The sequence below is a fragment of the Zonotrichia albicollis genome, chromosome 23 (assembly GCF_047830755.1).
Source record: "Zonotrichia albicollis isolate bZonAlb1 chromosome 23, bZonAlb1.hap1, whole genome shotgun sequence".
Classification (NCBI taxonomy): domain Eukaryota; kingdom Metazoa; phylum Chordata; class Aves; order Passeriformes; family Passerellidae; genus Zonotrichia; species Zonotrichia albicollis.
The window spans coordinates 4,849,316-4,867,717 of NC_133841.1; the positions used below are offsets into that span (position 1 = coordinate 4,849,316).

Here is an 18,402-nt window from a genome sequence, read left to right on the forward strand (position 1 = left end):
TCAGAGGAAGAAGTTGATGCTGACCAGACAGAATCCTGTATTTGAATGGAATTTATGCATCATGTATGAGGTGTGTGAATATGCAACAGGCTGTTGCTTTTAAGGGTTAATCCTTTGTTAACGTGGGTCCTATTTAAGGCTCGTGCTGCCCAGAAAAAGGTACCCAGATGTCCATAACTCTTTGTATTTATTGTCTCATATTGTCCTAATTCAATTTGTCCAAATTATTATTACTCTAATTGCATTCCTATTTTTTTAAAACATTTTATTACTATTCAACTTTTAAAATTTTCAAAACAAGTGATTGGCATTTTTCACACTTATCAGACTCCTGTCTTTCCAAACCAAGACACAGAGGGACACCGGAGTCACCCCAAAAATGCAATTTCAAACCACATCAGTGGGCTCTGCTCCAAGCTCTGTTCCTGCCAGGAATTCATCAGGGTGGGATGAGCAGGATAAACACCTCTGACTGCAAAAACCCCGCAGTGTAGGAGCATTGTGGGGTAGGATGGTGGGGATGGATGGAGATGAGAGATCTCTGCAGCCAGGTTGTGGAATTTGGGGTTTATTGCAAAGGGCCTGGGTGCAGGGCCCTGCTGGGAGCTGCAGCCACAGCTCAGAGCAGGCTGAGAGAGGAGAGGGGGAGAGAGGATGAGAGGGTGAGAGAGTAAAAGGGGTGAGAGAGTGAAATTCCCATTACAATACAACAAATCTTCTTCTGTGTTGAATATTCTGATTCTCACTAACCAATCTAGTACAAGATACAAATCTTATAGCATTTCCATACAGCCTATAAGAATCATTACATTACCACACTGTGTTACATTTTAAACCCTACAAACTCCTCTTTGGGCCCCTTCTGCCAAGCTGCAGGGTCTGCTCTGACCCTTGGGCCTGTCTGCAAGCAGAGGGTGTTGTTCCATCAAAAGGGGATCACCTTCAGCGGCCACACAATTGTTTTCCAGTTGTTCAGTAACTGAGGGATCTCAAAGCTTGCTTTCATTTCAATCTCACTTATAGTTACCATATTCTCAAAATCTTTTGCCAGACAATCATATTGATAAGGCTTTCCTGTTTCATCTTCCCCAACCCCAGGGCACAACAAATCTCAAATCCCGGCTCGGTCCCTCCCCTCCCTGGCGCTGCCGTTTCTGTTTTCTGCCGGCCTGGACGGGATCCCGCGGGACCCGGGCTCGCATTCCCGGCCGATTATAGCACAGCACGAGTGCCGTGAATCAGCGCAGCAATCCTGAGTCACAGCTGGGAAATGGCCGGGGCGTTAAAAGATTTTACTGCTTTTATTTCATTCTTTTTATTATGATTTATTTCTTTTTATTTATTTGTGTTTAATTGGTAAAAGGAAATGTATCCCCAGGCGATGTGGGTGGGGTTTAGGAGGGTTTGGGAGGTGTTGACTCGCTTGGATTTGGGGTTTGGAGGTGGGGTTAAGGTTGGAAAACCAGAGTGGGAGGCAAGGATGAAACAGGGATGCTGAAAGCTGCTCTGCATCCCAACCCCAGCACCCTGGGCCAGGCTGGATCCAGGGGGTCCCCATGGCACCCCAGAACCTCCCATGGCATCCCAGAACCTCCTAATGCACTTCAGAACCTCCCACGGCCCTCCAGAACATCTCACAGCACCCCAGAACCTCCCACAACACCCCAGAACCTTCCATGGCACCTCAGAACCTTCCATGGCATCCCAGAACCTTCCTTGGTAGCTCAGAACCTTCCATGCCCCTCCAGAACCTTCCACGGCACCCCAGAACCTCCCATTGCACCCCAGAACATCCCACGGCACCCCAGAACCTTCCATGGCCCTTCAGAACCTTCCAATGGCACCTCAGAACCTCCCATGGCATCCCAGAACCTCCCAATGCACCTCAGAACCTCCCAATGGCACCCCAGAACCTTCCAATGCACCCCAGAGCCTCCCATGGCATCCCAGAACCTCCTAATGCACCCCAGAACCTCCCATGAAACTCCAGAACCTTCCATGGCCCCTCAGAACATCCCACATCCCCCAGGGCACCTTGTTCTGCCAGGTCACACCTGTCCTCATGTCCCCACAGAGCAGGGGGGGTTCACCCCTCATGGACCCCAAATCCTGCCCCTTCCTCGCTACCGTAATTAATGAAGTTGGATAATAATTAACAGTGGTTAAAAGTATCCAGTGAATAAAAGAAGAGTGGATCCAACTGGGTAATAATTAACAATTGCTCTGCCTGACCCAGCTGTCCCCTCTGCTGCCCGGTGGCCTGGTGGCACTGTCCCAGTGCCACGTTCCACATCCCAGTGCAGTGTCCCAGTCCCTGGTCCCTTCCCCTGGCACCTTTGGCACCATTGTCCCTGTCCCCACTGCACTGTCCTGGTGTCACAATGTCCCTGTGTGGCCCCAGTGTCCCCACGTGTGCCCCCAGGATCCTGGATGATTGTCACAGAATTCCAGAATGGTTTGGGTTGGAAAGGACCTCAAAGCCACCCAGTGCCACCCCTGCCATGGCAGGGACACTTCTGCTGTCCCAGGTGCCCCAAGCCCCAAGCCTGGCCTTGGGGCTCCACACCTGGGCACAGCCTGGGCACAGCCTGGGTGCTCCGGGGGGCTGGGCACTGTCCCTAGGCACCATCTCAGTGTCCCCTGTCCCTGTGCACTGTCCCTGGGCACTGTCCTTGTCCTGTCTCTCACTGTCTAACTGTCCCTGTGCACTCATTGTCCCGGCTCAATATCCCTGTGCACTGTCCCACTGTCCCTGTCCTGCTATGCCACTGTCCCTGTTTGGGTGTCCCTGTCCCACTGTCTGGCTTTTCCTGCATCTGTCCTTGTCCCTCTGTCCCCCTGTCCCTGTCCCTGTGTCCCTCTGTCCCCATCCCTCTGTCTCTATCCCCCTGTCCCCATCCCTGCCCAGTGTCCCTGTCCCCCCGTCCCTGTGTCCATCTGTCCCTGTCCCCATCCCTGCAGTCCCTCCCGTCCCCGCCAGGCGGCGCCTCCCATCCCCGCTCTCCGTGCACTGCCCGCTCCGGCCGCCAGGGGGTGCCAGGAGCGCAGCGCCGGGAGGGGCCCGTTCCTGGAGCTGCGCGTTGATTGGGCGCAGAGCGGAGGGGGCCGATGTAAAGCGGGCGCTGATTGGGTAAGGTGGTGGGTAGCCGATGTAAGACAGGCTCTGATTGGCCGCGCGCTGTCCCCGCACAGAGAGGGACCGGGACTGGGACCGGGAGCGGAGCCGGGGCCGGGCCGGTCCCGCCATGGAGGAGCCGGGCTGCGGGGCCGGTCCCGCCATGGAGGAGCCGGGCTGTGGGGCGCAGTTCCGCGCCGCCGTGCAGGTGATCCAGGGGCTGCCGCGGAGCGGTGAGTAGCGGTGGGGAGCGGGGCCGGGCGGGCGCGGCGTGGGCGGCCCCGCTGACCGTGCCCCGCAGGTGCGTACCGGCCCTCGTACGAGGAGATGCTGCGCTTCTACAGCTACTACAAACAGGCGACGGCGGGGCGCTGCCAGGGCCCGCGGCCCGGCTTCTGGGACCCCATCGGCCGCTACAAGTGGTAAGGGGGGGTCCCGGTCCTGCTCCCGGTCTCGGTCCCGCTCCGGTTCTAGTCCGGGTCCGGGTCCAGGTCCGGTCTGGTCCCGGTCCCGCTTTGGTCCCCCTCCGGTCCCAGTCCCGCTCCGGTTCTGGTCCCGCTCCGCTCCCGGTCCCCCTCCCCGTCCCGGTCTTGGTCCTACTCCCGCTCAGGTTCCGGTCCGGTCCCGCTCCCAGTCCCGCTCCCCATGCGGTTCCGATCCGGGTCCGTTCCCCGGTCCCGGTCCCTCTCCTGCTCCAGGTCCGGTCCCGCTCCAGATCCCAGTCCCTGTTCCGGTCTGGGTCCGGTCCTGCCCCTGTCCCGCTCCGGTTCTGGTCCAGTCCCGCTCCCGGTTCCGCTCCCCCTCCGGTTCCGGTCCCGGTCAACTCTGGTCCCGCTCCGGTCCCAGTCCCAGTCCCGCTCCGGTTCGGGTCCAGTCACGGTTCCGGTCCCGTTCCGGTTTCACTCCAGGTCCGGTCCTGATCCCTGTCCCGGTCCCCCTCCCGCTCCCCCTCCGGTTCTGGTCCCGCTCTGGGTCCAGTCCTGCTCCCGGTCTCTGTCCCTGTCCAGTCCCACTCCCGCTCCGGTTCCTCTCCGGTCCCGCTCCGGTCCGGTTCCGGTTTCTGTCCCTGTCCGGTCCCGGTCCCGCTGACGGCCCGGGCCCCGCAGGGACGCCTGGCACAGCCTGGGCGCGATGTCCAAGGAGGAGGCGATGGCCGCGTACGTGGCGGAGATGAAGAAGGTGGCGCAGAAGGTACCGGGGCGGGCGGCGGGGCCGGGCCGGGCGCTGCCGGTGCCGCCCGGTGCCGCCCGGTGCCCGTGCCCAGCCGCGGCCTCCGCAGGTCATTGACACCGTGCCCATGGACGAGAGCACGCAGGAGATGTTCCGCTACTTCGAGCCGCTCTACGAGGTCATCCACGACATGCCCCGGCCCCCCGAGGCCTTCTTCAGGAGCACAGCGGGTGAGTGCGGCCGTGCCCGGTGCTGCCCATTCCCGGTGACCCCTGTGCTACCCTGCCCCTGGTGCTGCCGTGCCCGGTGCTGCCCTCCCAGTGATGCCCTGTCCCGGTGCTGCCCTCCTGCTGCCACCGGTACCGGCACCGGGTCCCGTTTGGCCCCGAGGGGACACAGTGGGGACACAGAACATCCCAGAGATCCTGCAGGGGCACTGCTGCTGCTGCCAGGGGCTCTCTGGGCACACCGGTGTCCCCTTGTGTGGCACTGAGGTGTGGCACTGGTGTCCCCATGTGTGACACTGGTCCTCTTGTGTGACAGAGATGTCCCTGTGTGTGACACCGGTGTCCCTCTGTGTAACAGAGGTCCCTGTCTGTGACATTGCTGTTCCCTTGTGTGACACAGGTGTCCTTCTATGTGACATTGGTGTCCCCATGTGTGACACCGGTATCTCTGTGTGTGACACTGGTGTCCCTCTGTGTGACATTGCTGTCCCCTTATGTCCTGGTGTCCCTGTGAGTGACACTGCTGTCCCTCTGTGTGACAAAGGTGTCCCTGTGTGTGAAAAAGGTGTCCCCTTGTGTGGCACTGGTGTCCTGGTATGTGACACTGGTTTGCCTGTGTGTGATACAGATGTCTCTCTGTGTGACACTGGTGTCCCTATGTGTGACAGTGTCCATCTGTGTGACAGAGGTTTCCCTGTGTGCGTGACTCAGGTGTCCCCTTGTGTGACACCAGTGTCCCTCTGTGTCCCGGGTGCTTTGTTCTCCATTTTGCTGCTGAATCCCTTTAAAAGGCAGATTTGGTTTTCCTCTGAAATTCAAAAGCTGTGTCTAAACTGGTCATTATCCACTTGGAGTGTCACTTACAGGTGACATTGTCACTTAAATCCAAACCTGGTGGCACAACTAGCCGGAGGTGGCTGGAACTGAGGTGCAAAGCCCTGAGCTCCTCAAGGTGTGGAGTCATTTGTGTTAAAGGCTCCTAAATCACCTTCAGAGCCTGCAATCACAGCTGTGGTGGAGCAGAAAGGGAATTTCAGAGTGTGGAGTGTGGCAGGTGCCTCCAGCAGCTTCTGGTGTCCCTGTGTGTGGCTCTGGTGTCCCTGTGTGTGGCTCTGGTGTCCCTGTGTGTGACAGAGCTCACAGAGCTGGGGCCCTGGGCAGCTTTGGGTTTGGTTATTTATATATAAAGTATATAAAGTTATAAAGCAGCACTTGGAAGCCAAACCATGGATGGATCCAGGTCCCACCAGGTCTCCAGAGCCTTTTGAATGTGGTGGCTGGGGCCAGGTCTGTCCTGGTGCCCTGTGAGGTGACAGGAGCCACACTCTGTGGGTCACAGCACACCCTGAGCAGGATCTGGGGATGGGGAGGAGGATTTTGGGGATTTGAGGAGGATTTGGGAGGAGTGGCACTGCCCCTGTGTGGGGTGCAGCTGCCTTGTCCCCTCAGTGTCCCTGTGATGGTGAGGACAGGCTGGGGACAGAAGGGACAGCAGAGTGAGGGAAGGAGCAGCAGGGCAGCGTTGCCACACACCTGCCCAGGAGCAGGGAGCAAAGTCCTGGGGGCTGCTGGAAACCGGCTGGGATTAACCCCTTGGGCGCCAGGGCCTGCTGGGGAGGGCTGGGGGCTGGTGGGACCTCTCAGGTGGGCTGCTGGGCTAGATCTATGGGGTGCTGCTCTCACAGGTCCTTGGGTGCTGCTGGTCCAGGTTCTTGGGGTGCTGCTGGTCGAGATCTTTGGGGTGCTGGTGGCCCAGGTCTGTGGGGTTCTGCTGACCCAGGTCCTTGGAGTGCTGATGGCCTGGGTTCTGGGGTGCTGCTGTCTGAGGTCCTTGGGGTTCTGCTGACCCAGGTCCTTGGGGTGCTGATGGCCTGGGTTCTGGGGTGCTGCTGGTCCAGATCTTTGGGTGCTGCTGGACCAGGTCCTGGGATGCTGCTGACCAAGGTCCTTGGGGTGCTGCTGGCTCAGATGTTAGGGTGCTGCTGGGCCAGGTCCTTGGGGTGCTTCTCTCCGAAGTTCTGTGGTGCTGGGGCCAGATCTTGGGGTGCTGCTGGCCCAGATCTTTAGGTTGCTTTTCTCCCAGATCCTGGGGTGCTTCTCTCCCAGGTCCTCTCAGGGTGCTGCTGCCCAGCTCCTTGGGGTGCTGCTGGCCCAGATCTTTGTGGTTCTTCTCTCCCAGGTCCCTGGGGTGCTGCTGGCCCAGATTTGTGGGGTGTTTCTCTCCCAGGTCTTGGGGTGCTGCTGGCCACACAAGGCTCCTCCATCCAGCACCTCTTGCCCTGGGCTCTGCTACTGTGGCTGTGCCCTGGGCTGTGGGCACTGCCAGGGGACAGCACTGTCACTGTTACTGTCACTCACCCTCTGCCTGCTGCCCCAGGGGTTTGGGGACAGGGACACCCCACCACCCCTGGGTGAGCCCAAGTGGGTTCCTGGCTCCTCTCCTTCCCTTGCCAGTTGCTGGCACCTCCCTGGCATTTCCACGGCCAGCCCAGCCAGGACAGCAGCTCTGAGGGCACCAGATGACCCAGCTGTGCCTTTCCCTCCGTGCAGAGAGCCAGGGGCAGCAGGATGGCACCAGCCAGGATGGCACAGAGAGCAGCCCAGCTCCAGAGAGGCCCAGGGACAGCCTGCCAGGGCAGCAGCACGTGCCAGGTTGGTGTTCCTGCCTTGGTAGAGCTCTGTGCAGCACAACCAGGGCTGGGGCATGGAGCTGTTGGCACCTCTGCTCCAGCCCTGGGTGCTCTGGGCACTGCCAGAGCCAGCTCTCACTGGGTTTGTGGGGCTGGCTGTGGTGTGCAAAGGGGCCAGGATCTGCTAAACTGCAGGCACAAGGGGAGGCTGGTGCCCCCTGGGCTGGAAAATACCACCCTGGAAGGTCCCTGATCCATGGGGGGATGTTCTCCCCTGGCTCAAGCCACGTTTGCAGCTTCCTTGGCACTGGGATTCACAGCACCAAGCCCTGGTGGCACTTCAGCCCTGGCTTTTGTCTCAGCCCTGCCTCGCTGTGCCCCCTCGAGGGCCCCTGGCTGTGCCCTGCGGTGGGCAGGGTGCTGCAGGGAGGTTCCTCCTCTCCTCCTGCTGCTGCTGCTGCTCCAGCCTTCCCCAGGAGCAAATATGGTCACAGAGCGAGTGCCAGTGTGCCAGCCTTGGGCTGTGTCCCTGCCTGTGCCACTGCTGCCCTGGGGGCTGTGCCAGTGGGGCATCGTGGGCAGCAGAAAGGGGGAATTCAGTCCTTGGCTTCATGGCATGTGAGCAGAGCTGCAGTGCCTCAGTTTCCCTCTCCAGCCTCACCCTGGGCATGCTCATCCCCTGTTCCAGCTGTGCCCTCCACACAGCTGGGCACCCCTGCCCTGCCCAGGGCTCAGCCCTGTGCTTCCCTTCCAGGACCTGGGCTGGCTCCAGGCCCCGAGGTGACCCAGGTGACGAGTGACTCTGAGGGGGACATGTTCAGTGACACCCTGGAGCAGATGGAGCCTGAGAAGGTAACGGAGGAAGCGCTGGAGGCTTTGCCACCCCTGCCACCACCAGCCTGGGAGCTTCATAAAACCAGCAGGGACACCCTCCTGCTCCTCTCTGTGCTTTGTGTCACTCCTGGAGCCTGTCCCTGTCACTGGGGGATGCTGAGGAGCCTCCCCAGCCTCCTCATTGTTGTGGGGAGGCTTCACCACATGGGTGCCACCACCTGGGTTGTTCCCCTGCCACATTTGGTGCCTTGCTGAGGCCTGTGGGTCTGGTGGAAGGAAGAAGGAAGCCCTCTCCTCTTTTTCCACCTCAAATCAGGGCACTCGCTCCCCTCAGATGTCACCTCCCAAACCACAAATGCCACCAAAAATGCCACCCCAAGAGAAGCCCTGCACTGCTGCCCTAGCATTGCCCCCCTGCCCTGGGATGGGAATTGGGGTCTCAGGGCCCTTCTCTCCCCTCTCACAGGCCGGGCAGGTGCGGGGGCTCCCCCCAAAGAGCCCCCAGGCCGGGGCTGAGCCCCCAGAGCCCCTCAGTGCTGGGCAGGGCGAGCGGGGCGAAGGCAGAAGAGCCGAGGGGAGCAGCAGCAGCAGCAGCAGCAGCAGCAGCACAGCCCTGCCAGCCCTGGGCTCCGACACAGGTGGGTGCAGAGCTCGTCCCTGTGCCCCCTCCTGCTGCTGCCACCTCCATGGGCTGGCCTGGGGGGTGAGGGGCTGAGTTTGGCTCCAGCACCCACAGTTGGGTGCTCAGGGGCTGAGGGAAGCCACAAGTGTCCTGTGTGTGCATCCCCAAGCAGCTCAGCCCCTCCTTTGCCCATTTCCTGCTGCGGTACTGAATTGTCTGAGTTTGGAGGATGCAGGGACCTGTGCCCAGCTCCTGCCCCTTGTCCTTTGGGTGTGGGTGGTGCCAAGGGTGAGCTGGGGTGAAGCTGTGCCCTGGAGGCCTTGGGGACAGCAATGCCACTCACCTGGGCACCGCCAGGCCTTGAGCTGTGCCACTGCACCCTCTGTTGTGCTGTGCCCAGACACTCTGGGGTAGCAGTGCCACCCTGACCCATGGGACTGGTGCCATTGCCTCACCTGGCACAGCTCACGTGTCTCACCCTTTCCCCTGTTGCTGTTCCCTTCCGGGCTGCCTGACCTTGGCACTGAACTTGTCCCCAGGGCTGGCAGCGAGTCCCTGCCTGTGTCCTGCTCCCTGCCTGGATTATCCAGGGTTTGCCAGCCTGATTTGGGCCTGAGGACAGCCAGGGAGGAGCTGCCCTGGCCCTGGGTGTCCTACCCCATGGTGGCACCTTCACCAGGTGCCCCACATCACCCACTGCCACCACCAGGCAGTGTCACAGCGGTGCACAGCCCCGGGGACATCCTGTGGGTGGGCAGATGCCCCGTGGGTGCCACTGCCCACCGGTGGGTGCCAGCGCGGGGCGGGCAGTGCCAGCGTGCCCTGGCAGCCGTGTGCCCGTGGCTGTGCCCGCAGATGCCCGGCTGCCCGGGGAGCTGGAGGCGCAGGTGGCCGGCGCAGTGCGGGCGCTGCAGGAGGAGCTGCGGCGGGTGCGGGAGCGGCTCAGCCGCCTGGAGACGCTCGGGGCTGCCCAGGTACGGCCGGGGACAGAGCTGGGACAGCGCTGGGACAGAGCTGGGCTCGGCCCCGGGCCCTGCCACACGGTGTGGGGATACCCCGGCGCTTGGTGGTGACAAATCCTGGCGGGGTGAGGCTGGTGCTGCCCTGATCCTGCCCACGGTGGAGGCAGGGCTGTCCCTCGCTGCCACTGCCCCCCTCATTTCATTGCTCTACTTATTCTCAATGCCCCCTCATTCCCAGTGTCCCCCTCAGTCCCTCTGCCCTTTCATTCCTGTTTCCCCCTCATTCTCACTGCACTCTTTATTCCCACTGCTCCCTCATTCCAAGTGCATCCTCATTCCCAGTGCCCCCCTCATTCCTATTTTCCCCTCATTCCTGCCCCACTCATTCCCACTGCCCCCTTCATTCCCATTGCCCCCTCATTCTCGTTTCCCCCCTTTCATTCCTGTTTCCCCCTCATTCCCATTGCCCGGCCTACTCGCCTCATTCCCATTTCCCCCCTCATTCCCACTGCTCCTCCTCATTCCTGCTGCCCCCGTTATTCCCATTGTCCTTCTCATTCCCATTCTCCCCCTAATTCCTGTTTCCTTCTTATTCTCACTGCCCCCCTCATTCCCACTGCTCCCCTCATTCCTATTTTCCCCTCATTCCCACTGCCCCTCTTGATCCCACTGCCTCCCTCACTCCCATTTACCCCCAATTCCCTTTGCCCCCCTCATTCCCTCTACCCCTTCATTCCTGTTTCCCCCTCATTCCCATTGCCCCCCTCATTCCTGCCCCTCTCATTCCCACTGTCCCTTTCATTCCCATTGCTCCCCCCATTCCCATTTCCTCCCTCATTCCTACTGCCCCCCTCATTCCCACTGCTCCCTCATTCCCATTTGACCCCCTCATTCCTGTTTCCCCTCATTCCCATTGCCCCTCATTCCCTCTGCCCCCAGGCTCCCGGCCCAGCTGCCCCCTCTGATCCCTGCACGGCCTCTCCAGCCGTTCCCTCCCTCTCCCAGGGGCTGGCAGGGGGTGCCCACCCCAGCTGCACCCCAAACCCTCTCCTGTCTTGCAGGGGCAGACAGACCCTGGCCTGGCACTCGCTCCACAGGTGAGTTGGGAGCAATGGCAGGGCTGTCCCCCTGCCCACCTGAGCCCACGGGGGTGTGGGGACACAGCTGGGGAGCCGGTGCCATCCATGGGGACACAGCCAGGGATGCACAGAGGAGGGGGGATGTCACCGGGACACCGAGCAGTGCTGAGGGTGTGTTCACTGCCATCGGTGCCACCTCTGTCCCCGTTCCCCCGGCCAGGCCGTGTCGCGGTGGCGCCTGCCCGTGTCCCCCCGCACGCTGCTCTTCCTGGCCACCTGGCCCTTCGTCACCCAGTGGCTGCTGCGCCACTGGCAGGGCAGGAAGAGGTGACCCCCGAGCACCGCCACCGCCAGCCGACCTCGCCATCCCGCTTCGCACGGAGCCACGCGGGAACCGCCTCAGCAGCCACCGGGACACCGGCACCGACACTGAGGGCCAGCACCGGCCCCCGCGCCGCCGCCGCCACGCACAGCCGGAGCAGGAGCAGCCCCAGGCCCGGCCCGGCCTCACCGGGAACAGCACCGAGCCTGCCTCGATTAAAGTCGCATTTTCGGTTCAGCCCCGCTGCCTGTGCACTGCTACCAGGGGAGGGGAGCGCGGCCAAACGCTCCGGCCTGGCCACTGTCCCTGCCTGGTCACCCCCTGTCCCCGGAGGTGGCCGTAGCCGCCCCGTCCCCCCGGCGGGCTCTGTCCCAGGCCCCAGGCTGTCCCCTGACCTGGTGCCATGCCCACCCTGAGGGTGCCACCGGCCCTGATCGGGAAGCCCCAGGGAGCCCCGGGACCTCCGTGAGGGGGTGCCCGGTGCGGGGCTGGGCAGGGCGGGTTCCACCCGCGGGTTCCTCCCCCCGTGAGGCCGCGGCTGCCCCGAGGCCCTCCTGGGCTGCTCCCCCTCAGACACGGAGCCCCTACATGGCTCCCCCCGCCGTGTGTCCCTCAGAGGGGCCCCCAAACCCCGCCAGCCCCCCCCGAACGTGGGGCCCGAGGGGGACATGGCCACCATGGCTGGGGGTGGCAGGGCCGGGAACGGGATCGGTACCGGGACCGGCACAAGGCCCGAGGGCTCCCCATCCCCCTCCTTGGCCGTGCCCCTCCCCCCGCACCCCCCGGGCCTCGGGAGCGCGGCTCCCCTGCCAAAAGGGACGCGGCGCCTTTAAGAGGGGACTTCTTTCCGCTTCGGTTTGTTTACATCTCCCTCCGCCAACTGCAGCACGACGGCACACCACACAGCACCGGGATCCTTCCGCTCGCCCCCTTCCTCCCCGGGCCCGGGCACCCCCGGAGGTCCTCCCGGCCCCCCCTACAGCCCAGCTGGCTCGGTACGGCCCGGTACAACCCCCCCGGTCCCGGGGCCGCAGCACGGCCGGCGGAACCTCCGCCGCGCGGGGACTCTTTTCGGACCGTGCCACAGCCCCGCCGTGGGGGTGGTGCGCGCGCTGCCCTCGGCGCGGGCCTGAAGGTCGCGGGGCGCGCGCGGCCCCGCGCACTGGAACTCCCCCGCCTCGTGGTACGGCCCGGTCCCGCCTTCTCCCCCTCGCGATTGGTGGTGCCGCGGAAGAGTGACGGACATCTCGGCCAATGGTGTCCAGTCTCTGCAACGTCCAGGGGCGTGTCCTGGATGGCCGGCCCGCCCCCCGCGCCCGCTGATTGGCCGAGAGGCGGCACCGCCCGCGCGCTCGGGGCCGTGGTGGCTGCACGGGGCGCGCGGCGGGGGCGGGTCCCGACGCGCGGCGGGGCGGGGCGCGCAGAGCGCCTGCGCCGGGCGGGGCGGGGCGCGCGCGGCTATAAAGGGAACGGCCGCGGCCGAGGAGCGGCAGTCGGGAGCGGGCGGCGGCGGGCGCGGGTTGGGCTGTGGGGTGGGATTGCGGCGGGAGCGGCGGCGGCGGCGCGTGCAGTGCGCGCGGGGAGGCGGGCCCGGCGGCGTTAAACCTCCCCCGGGCCATGTCCCGGGCGGCCTGAGCGGGGCCAGCCCCCATGCGGCGCCGGTAGCGCCCGTCAGCGAGCGTAGCCGAGCGCAGCGCTATGGCCGACGCGGCGCCCGCTGAACCGGGGCCGGAGCCCCAGTGCGAAGCGGAGCCTCACTCCGAGCCCGAGGCGCGGCCGGAGCCGCAGTCCGAGCCCGAGCCGCAGCCCGAGCGCGGAGAGGCGCCGACGGAGGACGGCGATGCCGGGCGGCTGCCGCCCCCCGGGGCGGAGGCGGCGGCGGCGGGCGGCGCCGAGGGGCGGCCGCCGGCGGGCGGAGCGGGGCGTCCCGGCCTGGGCCCGCGGTACCGGGCCGTGGGACGCACCGAGGAGTGGCCGGTGAAGAAGAAGCACCGTCGGCGGCCGTCGAAGAAGAAGCGGCGCTGGAAGCCGTACTCGAAGCTGAGCTGGGAGGAGAAGCAGCAGTTCGACGAGCGGCAGAGCCTCCGCGCCTCCCGGCTGCGAGCGGAGATGTTCGCCAAGGGGCAGCCGGTGGCTCCCTACAACACCACGCAGTTCCTCATGGAGGACCATGACCAGGAGGAGCCCGACCTGAAAACCGGGCTGTACCCGCGGCGAGCGGCCGCCAAGTCGGACGACACGAGCGAGGAGGATTTCCTGGACGACGCGGCCGACGAGGACGGGGGCAGCGACGGGATGGGGGGGGACGGCAGCGAGTTTCTGCAGAGGGACTTCTCGGAGACCTACGAGCGGTACCATGTGGAGAGTCTGCAGAACATGAGCAAGCAGGAGCTGGTGAAGGAGTACCTGGAGCTGGAGAAGTGCCTGTCGCGCATGGAGGAGGAGAACAACCGGCTGAGGATGGAGAGCAAAAAAGCCGGCGGGGAAGCGGCGGACCCGGCGCGGGTGCAAGCGCTGGAGCGGGAGGTGGACAGGCTGCGAGCCGAGAACCTGCGGCTGCTGCGGGAGCAGGAGCTGCTGCCCCGGCAGGAAAAGGGCCCCTGCAAGCCGGGGGAGTGACACTGGGCCAGGGGGGCGCGGGGGGGTTTTTACAGTGCTGGGTGGAACATTCGGTCCTTGTACAGAGTCGCCGCGGACCCTTTTTACGGGCTAAACTGCAGCTGGGTGGGCCGAGGGCTCCCCCTTTTTTAGGTGGCTGTGATGGGGTGAGGGGGGGGTTGATGTATTGGTGATATCTGGTTTAGGGGGTTTTTTTGTTTTTTTTTTTTTTTTTTTTGTGTCTAAACCAAAAAAAGAGAAGAAAAATTCCCCAGGAAAGCTATAAATTGGCCAAAACTGACTATAAAAAAAATACAGAGGTCTAATAAATTTAATTACTTGTAACTGTAATAGTTTTGGTGTGATTTCTCGAAAATAATCAGGATGGCATTCCACCAGGGAATACATCCTGGATTATTTTCACGGTGTTATAACTGTTTGATTAAACTTAGTTGTAATTCCCCGCTTAACCCTTTTTGTTATTATTTTCCCCTATTTATTTTCAATTTTAATTTTGCTTAATGAGCTGAAATAGTTAAAAGTACCTGGAAGGGGGGGTGAAATGGTGTGTGATGGACACAGAGTAGGAGTAGCCTCAAGTCTCTCTGTTTGCCTAAGGCTCACTTAAACTTGACTCTGTTTCCCAGCAGCTGTGCAGGAATCCAGGTCATTAACTGAAATCTGGGCAAAAACTGCCCCAAAATAAATTAAAAAAAAAAAAATTACTTCAAGCTACAAGTGATAGGAAAAACCTTAAAGTTTTGGAGCAGCCCAAGGAAAAGTTTTGGTAGTCAGCACTTGGCCTCTGAAATGGCTGACGAGGGAAAGGCGATGGCTCAACCTCCCTCCTGCTGCACCTGAGAGAGAGAGGGGGAGGAGGAGGAGGGAGAAGCTCTGAGCCTGGAGCTTTTCTGGGGGGGTGAACAGGTCCCTGAAGGGGTGAAGCAGGGGAGGAGGGGCTGGGAGGTGATGAAAGCTAGACCTGGTGAGGCAGGAGCCGGGATGGGCCTGGAAATGGGGGAATCGGGGATTTACACAGAGCCTGAGGGGAGAGGAGGGGACAGCGGGAACCGGGATGGGCCCAGTAATGGGGGAATTGGGCATTTCCATAAAACCCGAGGGGAGAAGAGGGGACGGGGGTGTCCCAGAGCTCCGGGGACAGCAGGAGTGGGATGGGCCCAGGAATGGGAGAATTGGGCATTTAGGGGAGAAGAGGGGACGGGGGTGTCCCAGGGCTCGGGGGACAGCAAGAGCCGGGATGGGCCCGGGCAGCTGCCCTGCAGTGGGGGAACTGGGGAATTGGACATTTCCATAAAACCTGAGGGGATTGGGGCTGTCCCAGCGCTCCGGGGGCAGCAGGAACCGGGATGGGCCTGGAAATGGGGGAATTGGGCATTTCCATAAAACCCGAGGGGAGGGGAAGGACAGGGGACGGGGCTATCCCACTTCTCTGGGGACAGCAGGAACCGCGATGGGCCTGGGAATGGGGGAATTGGGCATTTCCATAAAACACGAGGGCAGAGGAGCGGACGGGGATGTTCCAGCGCTCCGGGGGCAGCAGGAGCCGGGATGGGCCTGGAAATGGGGGAATCGGGGACTTAGACAAAACCCGATGGGGACGGGGTGTCCCAGAGCTCCGGGGACAGCAGAAACCGGGATGGGCCCGGGCAGCTGCCCGGGAATGGGGGAATTGGGCATTTCCATAAAACCCGATGGGGACGGGGCTGTCCCAGAGCTCCAAACGACAGAAAGAGCCGGGATAGGCCCGGGCAGCTGCCCGGGAATGGGGGAATTGGACATTCCCACAAAACCCGATGGGGACGGGGCTGTCCCAGCACTGCCGGGCAGGTCCGGTGTGACCGGCTCGGGGCTGGAACGGTCCCACCAGCTTTAACCCCAGCCTGGCCAAACCCCCGCAGCTCCATGGGGGAAAACCAGCCTTGTTCAGGGGGAGAGCACAGCGATGTCCCCAGAGCAGATAGCGCGGTGTAAAACCGGGGGATGGGGGAACTACACCGATTTTGTGTCCCCCCAGCCCCCATGCAGCTCCGGGGCACGGCGGGGGGAAGGAAACGAGCCAGGGCCACTTGCTCAAGAGCCCGGGAGCTCCTTCCCTGTGCCATGACATCACCGCAGCGCCGGGGAGGGGGGGGATGATCTGCGGGATCCTGCGGGCTGCGATGGGACCGAGCCCCCCTGCTCCTCCGGCCCGATGCTTTCCCGCTGTTTATTCCCCTGCAGAGCGATTTTCTGTCCGCGATTCCCACAAGAGGCGTTTCCTCACGGGGTCCCCGATGGTCCCAGCTCTGTGAAATGCAGCTCCCGGCACCTGCTTTGTGGGAAAACCTCCATCCAAGGGGATATTCTCAATCAGGTTTTGCCTTCATCCACTCACCCCACACCCTGTCAGGTTCAAGTCCTTCGAAAAAATATTTTCTCTGCAAATGATTTTTAAAAATACAACTTAGAAAAACCCAAAGCAAACAAACCAACTAAAGGGACCATAATGATCAACTCTCCAACCTCCTCTACCCCACCAAGTTCTCCTGCTTTATTCCATGGTGTTTTATCCTGATCCCAAGGGCTCAGTGCAGCTCCTGCAGACACAGAGCAGGGACATTTGGGGACCTTTGGAACCTCTGAGTGGCTCAGTAATGGACAGAGAGCTCCTCATCCCAAGGTTTCCCACAAACTCCTGACTGGAGCTCACCTGTGTGAGCACAGAGCCACAGCAGCAGGGATCAGCCTGGCACAGCTCAGCTTGGAACCCGAGGCTGCAATCATGGAATGGTTTGGGTTGGATGTGACCTTCCAGACCATCCAGTGCCAACCTTGCCATGGTGGGGAGGCGCTGGCAGAGGTGCCCAGAGCAGCTGTGGCTGGTCCTGGATCCCTGAAGTGTCCAAGGCCAGGCTGGAGCAGGCTTGGAGCAGCTGCCATGGCAAGGGGTAGAATGAGATGGGCTTTAGGGTCTCTTCCCACCCAAACCATTCCATGATTGTCTGGACAGGCAGGAATCAAGAGACACTCAGGCAAAGGGTCCCCCAGCTCCTCCCCTGCCAAGGGGTTTGTTTTCAGAAGAAAGGGCTGAAATTCTGTCAGCACCAACACAAAAATGGAGACTGCTCCATCCCATGTGCAGGAATGGCCTTTCCCCTTGGACAGAAGCAATGCAGATCCCTGGAAACACCACAAATCTATGAAAGAAGGGTCTTTTGGGGTGAGGTGAGCCCCAAATCCTGCCCTGGGACACAGCAGCCCCTTGGAGTCGCTCCTGGTGCTCCTTCTGTGCCAGGGTTACACCCAGGGCACAACTTGGGCGCCTCACCTGCCCCAACTCCCCTCACTGTCCCCACCTTCCCAGGACACTGGTGACTCTGGGTGACACAAGTGGCATTTTGGTGAAACAACAGCACAATCTGCAGCTGGTCACAAAAAACCTGGCAGCTCCAGCCCCTCGGGATTGTTCCCCTTCTGCTCCCCACAAACCCTCTGACACCTGGGCAGGTGCAAAGCTCACAGCTCAAACCAAGTGTGACCCTCATGAGCTGGACAAAATCTGCTTGAAATGGCATTTTCAGCTTTTGAAGACACACACAATAAACATCCCAGCCCTGGAAATGCAGTTGGGATGTAAAATATTATGGAATTATAGAATAGATGGGGTTGGAGGAACCTTAGAGATCAGTTCCACCCCACTGCCAGGAGCAGGGACACCTTCCAGTGTCCCAGGTTGCTCCAAGCCCTGCCAAACGTGGCCCTGGACACTTCCAGGGCTGGGGCAGCCATCACTTTTCCATATTATGCTTTAGAATTCAGGACCTGCTAAAGCAACATCTGCAGAGTCACAACAACAAATACAATTAAAAAAAAAAAAGAAAAAAAAAAGAGAAAAATACAACACCCCACCCACCAAGTGCCTAAATGTAAAATAATCTGGTTTTAACTGGCTGACCCACGTCTGACAGCACAATCCACACTTAGAGCAGAAGGCTCCCAAATCTCCCTGTTTTAAACCTAAACCCAGCCCCACAAATACCAGGGGATGAGCTGGTGTTATCGAGGCAACAACAGGGCTGGCAACTGGAGCTCCACTGAGGAGCCGTGGGGAGGCTGCGCCAGCTCAATCCCTCCCCCAAAAAAAGCCATTTTTAGTTTTTAAAGAGCTGGGGTTTGACTTTGCACGGGGTAAACAACGCAGCAGGTGCTTGGCCAGCCCCGGAGGGGCATCACTCCCTGCGAGCCCGGGGTCGGTCGCGTTTGTTACCGCCCGAGAAGTTCCCCCGGGCCCTGGCAACAACCGAACGCTTTTGTTTTTGAGTCTCGGAGCTCCCCGCCGGGGAGGCCATGTTAGCTGAGATCCACTGGATCCGGCCGGGATCGCTCCGGGAACCCCGCGGGCTTTGGCTGAAATGTGTGAAACAAAGGATTAAATAAATATCAGGGATGATCTCCCCCCCACACACAAGAAACCGCGGGGTGTGAGGGACGGGACCCCGGCACACCCAGCCCCGATTTCCCTCAGAGCTGCGCTGTTCCTCCCCTCGCTGCTCCTCACGGGGCTCAGGCAGGGCCAGCCCCGCACCAGATCGGGCTGCGGCCGTGACAAACGTTCAGATCCCGTTTAACGCTAATTTTGATCGAAAAACAACCCCAGTCCCCGCCCAGTAACGCAGCCGGAGAGCTCCGGGCCGGGCTCCTCCACCCCACCGGCTCAGCTCCGTGAGCTCCGCTCCCGGAGCGCTGACGGGGACACGGCCGGTGGCGCCGCGGTACCGCCCCCCATCAGGGGCCCCACGCTCCGCTCGCGGGACAGAGCCCCGGCTGGGCCGCCCGTGCTGCC

General features: G+C 61.5%; 2 protein-coding genes across 4 annotated transcripts; both read left to right on the forward strand.

The window, feature by feature from the left end:
- Positions 1-3,182: 3,182 nt before the first annotated feature.
- ACBD4 (acyl-CoA binding domain containing 4) lies at positions 3,183-11,198 on the forward strand. Of its 3 annotated transcripts, XM_074557427.1 has the most exons (10): positions 3,185-3,348; positions 3,417-3,537; positions 4,222-4,306; positions 4,395-4,515; positions 7,063-7,164; positions 7,897-7,994; positions 8,443-8,614; positions 9,454-9,572; positions 10,622-10,657; positions 10,860-11,198. In XM_074557427.1, the coding sequence occupies exons 1-10, from the start codon at positions 3,246-3,248 to the stop codon at positions 10,968-10,970; spliced, it is 1,068 nt and encodes a 355-aa protein (XP_074413528.1). In that variant the 5' UTR covers positions 3,185-3,245; the 3' UTR covers positions 10,971-11,198. The 3 variants fall into 3 exon arrangements, with proteins under 3 accessions (XP_074413529.1, XP_074413530.1, XP_074413528.1); XM_074557428.1 differs by lacking the exon at positions 7,063-7,164 and having other exon boundaries at positions 3,183-3,348; XM_074557429.1 differs by lacking the exons at positions 9,454-9,572; positions 10,622-10,657; positions 10,860-11,198 and adding an exon at positions 9,138-9,397 and having other exon boundaries at positions 3,184-3,348.
- A 1,461-nt stretch (positions 11,199-12,659) lies between these two features.
- HEXIM1 (HEXIM P-TEFb complex subunit 1) lies at positions 12,660-13,910 on the forward strand. The gene has a single exon (XM_014273486.3). It carries the CDS (start codon positions 12,660-12,662, stop codon positions 13,578-13,580), a length of 921 nt encoding a protein of 306 aa, XP_014128961.3. The 3' UTR covers positions 13,581-13,910.
- Positions 13,911-18,402: the final 4,492 nt, after the last annotated feature.

Excerpts from the sequence above, each read along its gene's own strand:
- ACBD4 (XM_074557427.1), top strand. The coding sequence starts at position 3,246 with ATGGAGGAGCCGGGCTGCGGGGCCGGTCCCGCCATGGAGGAGCCGGGC. Across the intron at positions 4,307-4,394 it reads TGAAGAAGGTGGCGCAGAAG|GTCATTGACACCGTGCCCAT; the intron begins GTACCGGGGCGG and ends CGGCCTCCGCAG. Across the intron at positions 10,658-10,859 it reads GCCTGGCACTCGCTCCACAG|GCCGTGTCGCGGTGGCGCCT; the intron begins GTGAGTTGGGAG and ends TCCCCCGGCCAG.
- HEXIM1 (XM_014273486.3), top strand. The coding sequence starts at position 12,660 with ATGGCCGACGCGGCGCCCGCTGAACCGGGGCCGGAGCCCCAGTGCGAA.